The sequence below is a fragment of the Oncorhynchus tshawytscha genome, linkage group LG04, assembly GCF_018296145.1.
Source record: "Oncorhynchus tshawytscha isolate Ot180627B linkage group LG04, Otsh_v2.0, whole genome shotgun sequence".
In the NCBI taxonomy this organism is placed as follows: domain Eukaryota; kingdom Metazoa; phylum Chordata; class Actinopteri; order Salmoniformes; family Salmonidae; genus Oncorhynchus; species Oncorhynchus tshawytscha.
In genome coordinates this window covers 17,070,524-17,083,854 of record NC_056432.1, presented here as the reverse complement: position 1 = coordinate 17,083,854, position 13,331 = coordinate 17,070,524, and the positions used below count along the sequence as shown (strand labels likewise).

At 46.0% G+C, this 13,331-nt stretch overlaps 1 protein-coding gene across 3 annotated transcripts in view; it reads right to left on the bottom strand.

Moving 5' to 3' along the window:
* LOC112248220 (disabled homolog 2-interacting protein-like) overlaps positions 1–13,331 on the bottom strand; it is a 111,650-nt gene that overhangs the window by 51,126 nt on the left and 47,193 nt on the right. For 2 of the 3 annotated variants that reach the window (XM_024417067.2, XM_024417066.2), the window contains exon 3: positions 9,749–9,867. In XM_024417067.2, coding sequence (XP_024272835.1) covers positions 9,749–9,867 — 119 coding nt within the window. Of the gene's footprint in view, positions 1–672; positions 838–9,748; positions 9,868–13,331 lie in introns of those variants that run through there. The other variant, XM_024417068.2, reaches the window with a different exon arrangement.

The following is a 13,331-nucleotide window of genomic DNA, read 5'->3' as shown; positions in this document are numbered from 1 at the left end:
CATAAAGATAAACACAAAATACTTTGACCAGGGCGTGACAGGAACACTGTGCTGCCTGGCTAAAAGCAAATTAAGATGTCTACTAGCAGCAAATATTTAATGTGACACGCCATCATTCAAAATGTAAATTATATGACTCTGTAAATGAAAACCAGAACCAGAATGACAGAGAGAAGAGCCGGGACCACAAACTGAAAATGATTGACACCGACCATACCGATCACTTAAAGCAGGCATTTTGCTGATATGATTCATTATGATAAGTAGCCTATGCTAGAGAAATGCAAAGTTTGGATTGAAATAAGTTTTCTAGTATGGGTTATTGTTAATGGGACAATTGAAGGCTACAACCATCAAACTACTAGTAGTAGTAGTAGTAGTAGTAGTAGTAGTAGTAGTAGTAGTAGTAGTAGTAGTTTAAAGGATAAAAACAACAAAGAATTATAATCTTCTTCTATTTATTAATGTTGATTAATGGATTTTTGTCCATATCGCTCAGCTCTAAACAGAGACTACCACATAGCATCCAAACATGAGAAACACCCTCAATGTCTATAGACAGATAATGAGATGCCGAGCCCACAAAACCTATATGTAAATGAAGATTGTTAAGCGTCCCTAACACACTGAGATGAAGACAGTGCAGTCCATTAGATGTGGAGGAATACTCACCAGACATTCTATCAGAATCCCCGGAAACAATCGGAGCGAGGGCGTGGAAGAGGTGGGGGATGATGAGGGAGCTGTCTCAGAGTTCCATTTTCTACTGAGCGTGTAGTGGTGCTCATTCAGCTTTCACAGTGGGCTTCTGCTAGCTGCTATTAGCCTTGTGCTCTCCTACCCTCCCTCTCTCTCTCTCTTCCCTCCCTCCTCCACTCTTCCCACCCCCTTCCCTCCCTCCCCTCCCAGTCTGTCTCCTCTGGGCTTTTTATTCTAGCCCCACTGAGAGACAGCCTGCCCTACTTCCTCCCCACTCCTCTCCTTTAAGGGCAACTGCTTTCTCTCTCCTTCTCTCCCTCTATCTGGCTGGTGGAGGACTGCTCGGAGTCGACCGTCTTGCGCTCTCTCTCTATCCCTCTCCTATCCATCCTTCTCTCTGTCTGTGTGTCTGTGTGCACGCAGCATAAGGCTGTGTGGCGTGATGTAGCTCTGCCCCCCTCTGCCGTGTGTGTGTGTGTGTGTGTGTGTGTACGTACGTGCGTGTTTGTGCGTGTGTGCGGTCTTTTGTCTTGGTGTCTTTGTGACAGACCGGCCTGCTCCCTGCACAGGGACCTGCAACCGGGGGAGTAGTGAGGGGGTGCGTGCGGACAGTACAGGGAGAGGCCATATGGTATGCTCTGTCAGCTTTGGGCTAATTGGTCAATCAGATCTTTTGGAGCTGTGCTCTGTTCAGAAGAATTCAGAATTCATAGGCAGCATTCACTAAAGTTGTAGAGAACAAGGGTAAAGCATAAGTGGCCATTATCTTCCCTACACTGTCAGAAGAGGGACAGTCATTGACAGCCAGCTCTGAGAAGAATTTCAGTCACTGGAGGCACACACACAATGCTACAATTAACAATATACACACTTGATAACTGTCAGGTTTTTATTGTTTCTATGACAACACTGCATAAAGTAAATGGTATCTTTGCTTCCCCGGCAACTGACACTTTCCACAGATAAGTGAGCAATTTTCAGCCAATTTTATTTTCTAGACTTCACAATATGTTTTTTTTCTCCTTTCACACAAATTATTGTGTCTCTGAAGTCTTACATGGAAGTGAGCGCAGCTTGAGCCACACAACTGTTTGACACATTGCTCGCGTCACCACAGAATTCTGCTACCTTAAGGGCTTTCTGCTTACCTTCCACATTAAAACGAAGAGTACTCCAGAGGAGGCTAATATAGATAGGTTGCTAAGTAGTACTATATTAAAGGTGGCATAATGTAAAAACATATAAAAACAAAGACCACTTAGTAAAGAATAGGAGAGATGGAGAAATCACAGCCTAAAACCAGGACTGATAGTCCAACAAGGTGATCATCTCCTGCTTAACGGCCCTGTAACGATTAGCTAACCAATTACAGGTAAGGACTACATACTCACACAGAACGAATAAGTATGTGCGTGAATGCGTGCGTGTGTGAAACGACGAACCACACCGAACGGTTAAGGATTGGGTTAAGCTCTCATTTAAATCAAATAAATCCAAAGTAACAAGACAGGGGCTTTGTGCCGATGAGTGGGATTCACTGCCGTAAGCATTATAGCTTACCACTTCCATTGGCTGGTCAGATCACTGCTCAGTCAGGACAGTGGCCTCTGGTAGTTCTGCATCAGCATATACTGTAACCTTCAGCATCAACAACATCACCACTACAACTGTCTTGACCTGTAACCTTCAGCATCAACAACATCACCAATACAACACTTGCACCCATTATGATGTCATCTCACGTAGCTCAGCGTGACATTTCTGGGCTAGTGGGATTGACAAAAAATCTGTCTTGCGGCAGACAGAATCCTGTTTCTCTGCAGTCATTGGGATTTGATTCTCAACAAACGTGTGCTCAATGTTAAGACATAACACTGATGGGAAACCCGGTACAGCACCACCAGTGTAATCAATCAACAATGCCGTCTCCTCCTGGCATGGTGTTTGCTGCTGGCCCTGGAAGGCTCAGAGCCTGATAGGAATAGAGCGGGCTGCATTAACATGCAGGCTGTCAGTGAGAAGATCTCAGAGTCATTTCCCATGTCAGACAGTGTTGAGAAGGAACAGAGACATGACATGATGACAGCCTCTGTCAAGCAGTAGCTCCCCTCCCCGCCTTCTTCCTGCTCCTGACAGCAGTTACCGTATAGGCCTGCAATATTAAGTTGCTCTGCTCCAAGCCCAGTCATGATGCCATGATGCCAGGAACATTTGGCGGATGGTCTCGGAAAGAGCCAGTTCAAAATCAAATACTCTTATTGTAACGGTTTTCTTTAGGTGAAGTAGAGGCGGACCAAAATGCAGCGTGATTGTTATTCATGTTTTTTAATGAAGAAAACTATACATGAATAAACTAACAAAAACAATAAATGTGAGAAAACCTAAACAGCCTATCTGGTGACAACAAACACAAAGACAGGAACAATCCCCCACGAAACACTCAAAGAATATGGCTGCCTAAATATGGTTCCCAATCAGAGACAACGATAAACACCTGCCTCTGATTGAGAACCACTCCAGACAGCCATAGACTATGCTAGATACCCCCACTAAGCCACAAACCCAATACCTAACAAAACCCCAAGACAAAACACACCACAATAAAACCATGTCACACCCTGGCCTGACCAAAATAATAAAGAAAACACAAAATACTAAGACCAGGGCGTGACACTTATACAAGGACCAAACGTACGGTCTGTGTACAAGCCAGCTGCATGTTATAAGTACAGAAGCTATCAAATACAATGCATTTGCTGTAAAAGTTCAAATGTGGAATTTGACCTGACATTTGGAAAAAGACTGACCCTGCTAGGTGTTTTTTATAGCTTCAGCAGTGAGTGGGTGTGGAGAAAAGCATTGGTCTAGACAGTAGGGATACAATGGGTTATTTTCCTTAAGAGTGTTTTTTCTTTCTTCTCTGAATGAAGGCTCTTGCAAGTCTTATCAATCTCTCTGAAAATAAAATGCCCTATATAAAGGCTACATACTGTATTGACAGAATAGGTTCTACAATGATTTTTGTATATGTGGGAATGTTGCTTATTTTTGGAATGTTGTTTTGTGTAGGTTAAAAACTGACCAATAAGAAATTGTTAGCTGATGATTGCATGATAAGCCTCAAGCTCCTCCAGCTGAAATTGTATTTGAGACAAATATGTTTGATAACAGATGCACCAGACTGAGTAAAAGGGCATACCTTATTATTCACTCTCAAATCACAGGCTAGTAAGCTTTTATACACACTCATGAAATAACCTTTATCGGAATAAATCAATCACATTTGAAATGAAAGATGGAAGGGAGATATGACATAAGTTTGTGATTAGACAACAAAATGTATTGTAGACCCTAATGGAAGTGTATGGATCCAGTCATGAGGCATTTATAAGTTGTATTATTCAAGAATCAATAGGTAAATACCGTATATCACTCATTTAAATGACCATTGAAAACCAGGAAATTGTACAGATTTGGACTTTAATAATAGGCTATCCTACAAGAGGAATTCCCTCACCTTCCAGAATGAAATTCGACATGCCAGTTATCAAATTAAGCACAAGTCTCCGAGACTCAAAGAGTGGCAAATATCGTTCTGACAGCGAGGCCAAATCCTCATCCTGTCTTTATTATGCACCACATCCACATTGCTCATCTCCGCCTGCCTGGGACTACTGCCAGTAAATACCTGATTGATATTAAAACAGTCAAGATGCCTCTGAGGACATACAGTACAATATTGATTGATCTATTTAGTCCATTTCCTAGGTAAAGTTACGAGTCTACTTATTTGGTTTCCGAATCAGTGGGCTATATATTTATAGTGTAGAATGCATGGTCAGTGAGTCAGTCATTGAGTCAGTCATTGAGTCATTGGGTGAGCGAGTGAGTCAGTTAGAGACAGCCAGTCAGTCAGTCAGTCATTGAGACAGTCAGTCGAGACAGCCAGTCAGTCAGTCGAGACAGCCAGTCAGTCAGTCATTGAGACAACCAGCCAGTCCTTGAGACAGCCAGTCAGTCAGTCATTGAGACAGCCAGTCAGTCATTGAGACAGCCAGCCAGTCATTGAGACAGCCAGTAAGTCAGTCATTGAGACAGCCAGTAATTCAGTCATTGAGACAGCCAGCCAGTAAGTCAGTCATTGAGCCAGCAAGCCAGTCAGTCATTGAGCCAGCCAGCCAGTCAGTCATTGAGCCAGCCAGCCAATCAGTCATTAAGCCAGCCAGCCATTGAGACAGACAGCCAGACAGCCATTGAGAGCCAGCCAGGAGGCCAGCCATTGAGCCAGCCAGCCAGCCAGTCATTGAGCCAGCCAGCCAGTCAGTAAGCCAGCCAGCCAGTCAGTCATTGAGCCAGCCAGCCAGTCAGTCATCGAGCCAGTCAGTCATTGAGCCAGCCAGCCAGTCAGCCAGCCAGTCATTGAGCCAGCCAGCCAGTCAGTCATTGAGCCAGCCAGTCATTGAGCCAGCCAACCAGTCATTGAGCCAGCCAGCCAGTCGGTCATTCAGAGCCAGCCAGCCAGTCAGTCATTGAGCCAGCCAGTCATTGAGCCTGCCAGTCAGTCAGTCATTGAGCCAGCCGCTGAGTCAGTCATTGAGCCAGCCAGCCAGTCAGTCAGTCATTGAGCCAGCCAGCCAGTCAGTCATTGAGCCAGCCATCAAGCTCAGTCATTGAGCCAGCCAGTCAGTCAGCCATTGAGCCAGCCAGCCAGTCATTGAGTCAGCCAGCCAGCCAGGCAGTCATTGAGCCAGCCAGCCAGGCAGTCATTGAGCCAGCCAGCCAGCCAGCCAGCCAGTCAGTCATTGAGCCAGCCGGTCAGTCAGTCATTGATATTAAAACAGTCAAGATGCCTCTGAGGACATACAGTACAATATTGATTGATCTATTTAGTGCATTTCCTAGGTAAAGTTACGAATCTACTTATTTGGTTTCCAATCAGTGGGCTATATATTTATAGTGTAGAATGCATGGTCAGTGAGTCAGTCATTGAGTCAGTCATTGAGTCATTGGGTGAGCAGCCAGCCAGTCAGTCAGTCAGTCATTGAGACCAGCCAGCCAGTCAGTCATTGAGCCAGCCAGTCAGTCAGTCAGTCGAGACAGCCAGTCAGTCATTGAGCCAGTCAGTCAGTCGAGACAGCCAGTCAGTCAGTCATTGAGACAACCAGCCAGCCAGACAGCCAGTCAGTCAGTCATTGAGACAGCCAGTCAGTCATTGAGACAGCCAGCCAGTCATTGAGACAGCCAGTAAGTCAGTCATTGAGACAGCCAGTAATTCAGTCATTGAGACAGCCAGCCAGTAAGTCAGTCATTGAGCCAGCAAGCCAGTCAGTCATTGAGCCAGCCAGCCAGTCAGTCATTGAGCCAGCCAGCCAATCAGTTATTAAGCCAGCCATTAAAGACAGCCAGACAGCCATTGAGCCAGCCAGCCAGCCAGGACCAGCCAGCCAGTCAGTAAGCCAGCCAGCCAGTCATCATTGAGCCAGCCAGCCAGTCAGTCATCGAGCCAGTCAGTCATTGAGCCAGCCAGCCAGTCAAAGCCAGCCAGTCATTGAGCCAGCCAGCCAGTCAGTCATTGAGCCAGCCAGCCAGTCAGTCATTGAGCCAGCCAGTCATTGAGCCAGCTAACCAGTCATTGAGCCAGCCAGCCAGTCGGTCATTCATTGAGCCAGCCAGCCAGTCAGTCATTGAGCCAGCTAGCCAGTCATTGAGCCTGCCAGTCAGTCAGTCATTGAGCCAGCCGCTGAGTCAGTCATTGAGCCAGCCAGCCAGTCAGTCAGTCATTGAGCCAGCCAGCCAGTCAGTCAGTCATTGAGCCAGACAGCCAGTCAGTCATTGAGCCAGCCAGCCAGTCAGTCATTGAGCCAGCCATCAAGCTCATTGAGCCAGCCAGTCAGTCAGCCATTGAGCCAGCCAGCCAGTCATTGAGTCAGCCAGACAGCCAGGCAGTCATTGAGCCAGCCAGCCAGGCAGTCATTGAGCCACAGCCAGCCAGCCAGCCAGTCAGTCATTGAGCCAGCCGGTCAGTCAGTCATTGATATTAAAACAGTCAAGATGCCTCTGAGGACATACAGTACAATATTGATTGATCTATTTAGTGCATTTCCTAGAGACAATCTACTTATTTGGTTTCCGAATCAGTGGGCTATATATTTATAGTGTAGAATGCATGGTCAGTGAGTCAGTCATTGAGTCAGTCATTGAGTCATTGGGTGAGCGAGTGAGTCAGTTAGAGACAGCCAGTCAGTCAGTCAGTCATTGAGACAGTCAGTCGAGACAGCCAGTCAGTCAGTCGAGACAGCCAGTCAGTCAGTCAGTCGAGACAGCCAGTCAGTCATTCGAGACAGCCAGTCAGTCAGTCGAGACAGCCAGTCAGTCAGTCATTGAGACAACCAGCCAGTCCTTGAGACAGCCAGTCAGTCAGTCATTGAGACAGCCAGTCAGTCATTGAGACAGCCAGCCAGTCATTGAGACAGCCAGTAAGTCAGTCATTGAGACAGCCAGTAATTCCATTGAGACAGCCAGCCAGTAAGTCAGTCATTGAGCCAGCCAGCCAGTCAGTCATTGAGCCAGCCAGCCAGTCAGTCATTGAGCCAGCCAGCCAATCAGTTATTAAGCCAGCCAGCCATTGAGACAGACAGCCAGACAGCCATTGAGCCAGCCAGCCAGCCAGTCATTGAGCCAGCCAGCCAGTCAGCCAGCCAGCCAGTCAGTCATTGAGCCAGCCAGCCAGTCAGTCATCGAGCCAGTCAGTCATTGAGCCAGCCAGCCAGTCAGTCATTGAGCCAGCCAGTCATTGAGCCAGCCAACCAGTCATTGAGCCAGCCAGCCAGTCGGTCATTCATTGAGCCAGCCAGCCAGTCAGTCATTGAGCCAGCTAGCCAGTCATTGAGCCTGCCAGTCAGTCAGTCATTGAGCCAGCCGCTGAGTCAGTCATTGAGCCAGCCAGCCAGTCCGTCAGTCATTGAGCCAGCCAGCCAGTCAGTCATTGAGCCAGCCAGCCAGTCAGTCATTGAGCCAGCCAGCCAGTCAGTCATTGAGCCAGCCATCAAGCTAGTCATTGAGCCAGCCAGTCAGTCAGCCATTGAGCCAGCCAGCCAGTCATTGAGTCAGCCAGCCAGCCAGGCAGTCATTGAGCCAGCCAGCCAGGCAGTCATTGAGCCAGCCAGCCAGCCAGCCAGTCAGTCATTGAGCCAGCCGGTCAGTCAGTCAGTCATTCATTGAGCCAGCCGGTCAGTCAGTCATTCATTCATTGAGCCAGCCGGTAAGTCAGTCATTGAGCCAGCCAGCCAGCCACTGAGCCAGTCAGCCATTGAGCCAGTCAGCCAGTCACACTGAGAAATCACTAGCTCAACACGGCCAATTGCAATATAGTACATACAGTACAGTATCAGTCCGAATTCGTGACTATAGTCAAGAGAAAAACAATATTTTGGACGGATCGCCCAAAAAGTTACATATTGAAGCTTTAAATAAAAAACAAACAAAGACACTAGTACACACACACACGAAGCTGAGAAGGCTTGCGACACAGGCTGGCCCGAGGGTCCCATGTCTCTTGGTATTAGTGTGTCTCTCTGTTACAGAGCTGTGTGCCACTGTAATTAAGTAGGCCACTGCCTGTACTGTACAGTACTGCCCTGAGCTGGAACTAAAAGATGACCTGGAAACCCTTCCAATGGCTAACCAGGCGACGGAAGGGACCGCAGAAACACTACAGCACTGGGGGAGGGGGGTTCTCTCAGTTCACTGTTCTGTGTAGGGTGAGTCTTTCGAGGCAAAGGCGTCCCGGGTTAGCAAAACCAATGCCTCAAAGACAAAGGGGGTCCATACAAATGACAATGTCACAACATAATGTACAGCTATGGAATAAGGAACAAGCCCACATTGGCTCCTCATACAGTCTTGATAATGAAATGGTTGTTAGGGTACATGTTCATGTTCAGAAACTAAATCAAATCCCCATTAGAACAGATAAAGCATATAGGCTACATCAACCTCTACTTGAGTCCATGCCACTATAGAAACAAAACATGACAGTGTGTAGTGGAGGTGGCACCACTCTGCTGCATGGCCATTTATAACGTTCACTCAGTGGATTGTGTGAGCTCATTGAGTGGAGTGGACCTGTCAGTGACTGGTGTTGACGACACCCGCCCAGTCTGTTTGTCTACACCAGTTGTTGTTCCCAACCAGGGGTACTAGGACTGGGGGTACTTGGCCTATCCACAGAGGGCACTTGAGGAGATTCATGAGACTTTAGGCTTACTAGTAAAATGCATGAGTGTGTACTTTAGGGGTACTCCAGGCAGACCAAAATTCGGTTGATGGTACAGTAAACACTGGTCTACACTACTAGAGCCAGGAGGTTGGATGCCAGTTCCAAACATACCCACACAAACAAACACACCCTCAAAAGTAACAAACCGTATTCAAGCATGTACGGTCCACTGCATCATACTCCAGGATAGCTACTCACACAAGCATTGCCACTATCATGCTCCAGTGCCTTGTGGTTGCCATGAGAAAGATTTCCTCTTCCTCCAAACCTAGGCTAATGGGCAGGTGTAATGAGGGATGAAATCTCCAGACAGCACAGCGCAGCACAGCTCAGCACAGCTCAGCCAATTCCTCCCACCTCAACAAGAGCCTGTACTGTGTGTGCAGGTTAAGAACCACGTAAAGCACTGCATGAACCACGTAAAGCACTGCAGCCATGCTACTGACAGTGTCATTCCACCGACCAGTGAGGTGTCACAGCCCCACAATATGAAGGTTGGGGAGGACATCACACTGTACAGTATGTGGATTAGCCCATTGTACAATACAAAGCTTATTTTTCCTGTGAGAATTGACTGACCTTGACACCATAGAGTGGTTAGTGAATGGAAGATAGCCAGTGCACATTAATAGCCTTGTAAAGAGTGTGTGGATATGAGTGTGTTTGTTTGTAGAATGAAATATGTGTTTGTGTGTGTACAGTTCTGTGTGTGTGTGTAGGTGTTGTGTGTGTGTGTAGGTGTGTGGAGGGGGTTGATAAATAGCATCTCACCTGTCATTGTCTGTGGTCTTGAAGCCCGGCAGGATGTTTCTGAAGCTGCTGTTGCGGTCCAGCTTGGGTTGGCTTTTGGTGCGTTTGATGGAGCCCTTTAGTCGCCGGCTCAGGAAGCCCTGGACAGGGAGAGAGGGGCGTCGCCGTGGCCCAGGGGGGAGGAGAGAGACCAAAGGGAGAAAATTCACTCACAGCCCCATTTCATTTAGATAAAACACAAAATAAACGGTGGAGCAACAAGAGGAAATGCTATTGACTGAGCTCTTCCTCTCTCTCTCCCCCAGTCTCCTCTCGTCCGTGGAGAGAGCTGTGAATTGTCGTGTGGATCTCTCCTGCACATCTGCTCGCTGTGCACATACAGCAGAAGCAGCCGCGTTGATGTGCGACTCCCCTAAATCCCTGTTGCCATGGAAACAGTATTCCACATAAAATGACAGGACTTGAGCGGCCGCAAGGTGAGAGGGGAAAACTGAGAATGTGCATTTGATAGGCTGTAGAGATTAGAGCTCAACAAGAGTTGGATTATTCTAAAACCTAGACCCGTCTGCGTCTCCTGTGGTTGTGAGGGGAACAAAACAAGATACAGCCTCAGCCACAACCATGTGCAGTGATAATGATGGTGCTGCAATGTTAAACATTAAACAAGGCTTCTTCCCTGTACAATTAATGCATTTCCTTAATTACTATTTGAGCAAATGGTTGGACTATAGTCTTTTTGCAGCCATTTAAGAAGATTGTGGGTGGAAAGCAACAAAGGAGGAACGAGAGGCTTTGGGCATTAAGGATAAAAGACAATCACCAGACATTGTGATAAATAAATCCAATAACAGTTTTTCACAAGGATCGGTCTCACACTTCAATTCCCACTGTTTCACACACCAAACAAATTAACAGTTTACAGACATCACTCCATAGCTAATGTAGCTGCCCTGTGCATACATTTGTGAAATGGAAGAATTGTCGACGCTAGTCTGCTTCAAGGAACAACACGAAAATATCCATCTGCAATATTGTACAAGCACTGCTCATAAAAAAATTGGCTATTTCCTTCTAGAGCAACCATGGGTAAATTCTCCCAAAATGTATTTAGTTATTATTACTTATCATTTTACAGTCTACACTATATTTGTGCCATTCGCATTAGGCTACACCGATCCCCAATTGTATCACATGAGCTCCCATGCAAACAGAGGAACTCTTTAATGCATCCAAGAAATCTGTGACACTAACCAGGTTCCCATCCAATCTTTTTATGCGAGTAAATTACATGTTGGATCAAAAAAATTCACGACAGGCCTGCAGGTAAACTTTCCAAAATGTCGACCAAACCAAAATACTCTAGACAAGGTGGGATCTTTTTGTATCAGTACAATTAATTATGCGAGAAATGGCAGTGGAAAAGCCTTTATGCGCAAATATATATATAATAACAATCATATCGAAGTAAACTTGGAGGGACGCGATGATATGGTGTGTGGTCCTCCCACTAGACTCGTTTGGGAAAGCTCTTTTGTTAAGCATGCCGTTTATTAGGCTACAGATTTAATAAATACATTATCTTCACAGGGTGTTGGAAGTACAAGGTGATGAGCTTGATGTTCCTTTCCAACAAACATGGTGACATGATCGATGCTTGCTGCCGTTTGACAAATAAATATTTTCCATAATAATCTATACCCGCACTGTATCTGTGAGCTGCTGGCAAGAGCGCACGTGCCAAGACCAGAATGGGAACATTCGCTATAAAATGCAAACATTTGTGACAAAACTATCGGTTGAAATAAGATGAAAATCCATTTAAATAGTATTTCTTTATTTGGTACTTGAGAATTAAGCAGCAAAAGTCATGTTTATGTGCACTACGTCATCACGCACATCCTTTTATCTGCAACAAGTCAGTTTGATGGAAACGTGTCTGGTGGGAAAATGCTCATATTGTTTTTATTCCAAATATACAATCTTCGTGTGAAAATCTGTCGACAATTGGATGTAAACCTAGCTACTGACAAGTAAAATGCACACAAGGAGGGAATCATTCATGACATAACATTACAGATATTGAACATAGCCTAGCCTCTCAATGTTGAGCTGACTTGAGGTTGGATTTTACTGGTTTCAGTCAAGACTCCCATTTCTAAAACGGTACCTTCAAGCAAATCAGTTCTTCAAAAGACCCAAACGTTTCTGCTTCTGGTAAAGAAATCATCCCTTCCAATTATGCCAGTCTCTTGGGAGGCATTACTCCTTTCCTGCTGTAATTTGTGGGGAATCTGGGATCTCTATTCTTAGGCTTTCCCTTCCTATGACATTTGCAGAGAGACTGGAATGCGAATTATTGATTGTGCTTGACAGAGCTGGAGGAGAGAAAGGTGTTTGATGATTCAGCAGACCCTGGCTCCCTTACAGAGAACCTCTGGGTGAGGTAGGGTAGAATAGGGTGAGGAAGGGTAGGATAGGGTGAGGTAGAGTGGGATATGGTCTGGTGAGGTAGGTTAGGGTTAGGTAGGGCATGTAGGGCAAACGTAGGTAGGTCAGGGTGGGGTGGGGTGTCGTGAATAAGAGTTCAAAGTTCATACCATTCGCAACCAAAGCTCATGCTGATGTTGGCTTCGTTCTGCAGTTTTATCTGAACCATTCTGACATAGGATCGTCATCCTACCTCATTGGAACAGATAGTTATGTTGTCGTCAAGAGCTTATATAGGAAGGAAGAGAAGGGGTGTGTGTCATAGTTTACAACCTCTGTCTCTTCACGTGGGCGGGCCACTGAGTGAGCAGCCCTAACTTATGAAAACCCACATCTCACATTTTAGAAGCTAAAATCACATTTCATCCGATCACAAATAATTTCATATTCAAACATTTAAATTGAACAACAATTCCATGTGAGTCTGATAACTCTGATGTATAGACTTTCCAATGTAGAGTTTGTCATCTTATCATTGATGAGAATGTCTCAGATGACAACCGAACTGACATCATATTCATTAAGTACCACTGCATATGTTCAATTGTTCGGATTACCAGAATATAGTTCATTTCCCCCCACATTCTGACATTCCCAGAATCTCTATGTTAACCAAGGGGTTTTGCAAACCTTAGTAGGGTAGAGAGAGGAAAAAGGGGGGAAGAGGTATTTATGACTGTCATAAACCTATCCCCCAGGCCAACGTCATGACAATGGGGATACGAAGTTGCTGGATATTGGTGGGAACTGGAACGTGCGGTCATACACGTCGATCCAGAGCATCCAAAACATGCTCAATGGGTGACATGTCTGGTGAGTATGCACAGCATGGAAGAACTGGGACATTTTCAGCAAGAATTGTGTACAGATCCTTGCGACATGGGGCCATTCGTGCTGAAACATGAGGTGATTGCGGCAGATGAATGGCACGACAATGGACCTCAGGATCTCATCATGGAATCTATGTGCATTCAAATTGCCATTGATAAAATGCAACTGTGTTAGTTGTCCGTAGCTTATTCCTGCCCATACCCAAACCCCACCACCACCATGGGGTACTCTGTCTACAACTTTGACATCAGCAAACCACTCGCCTACACGACGCCATACGCGCTGC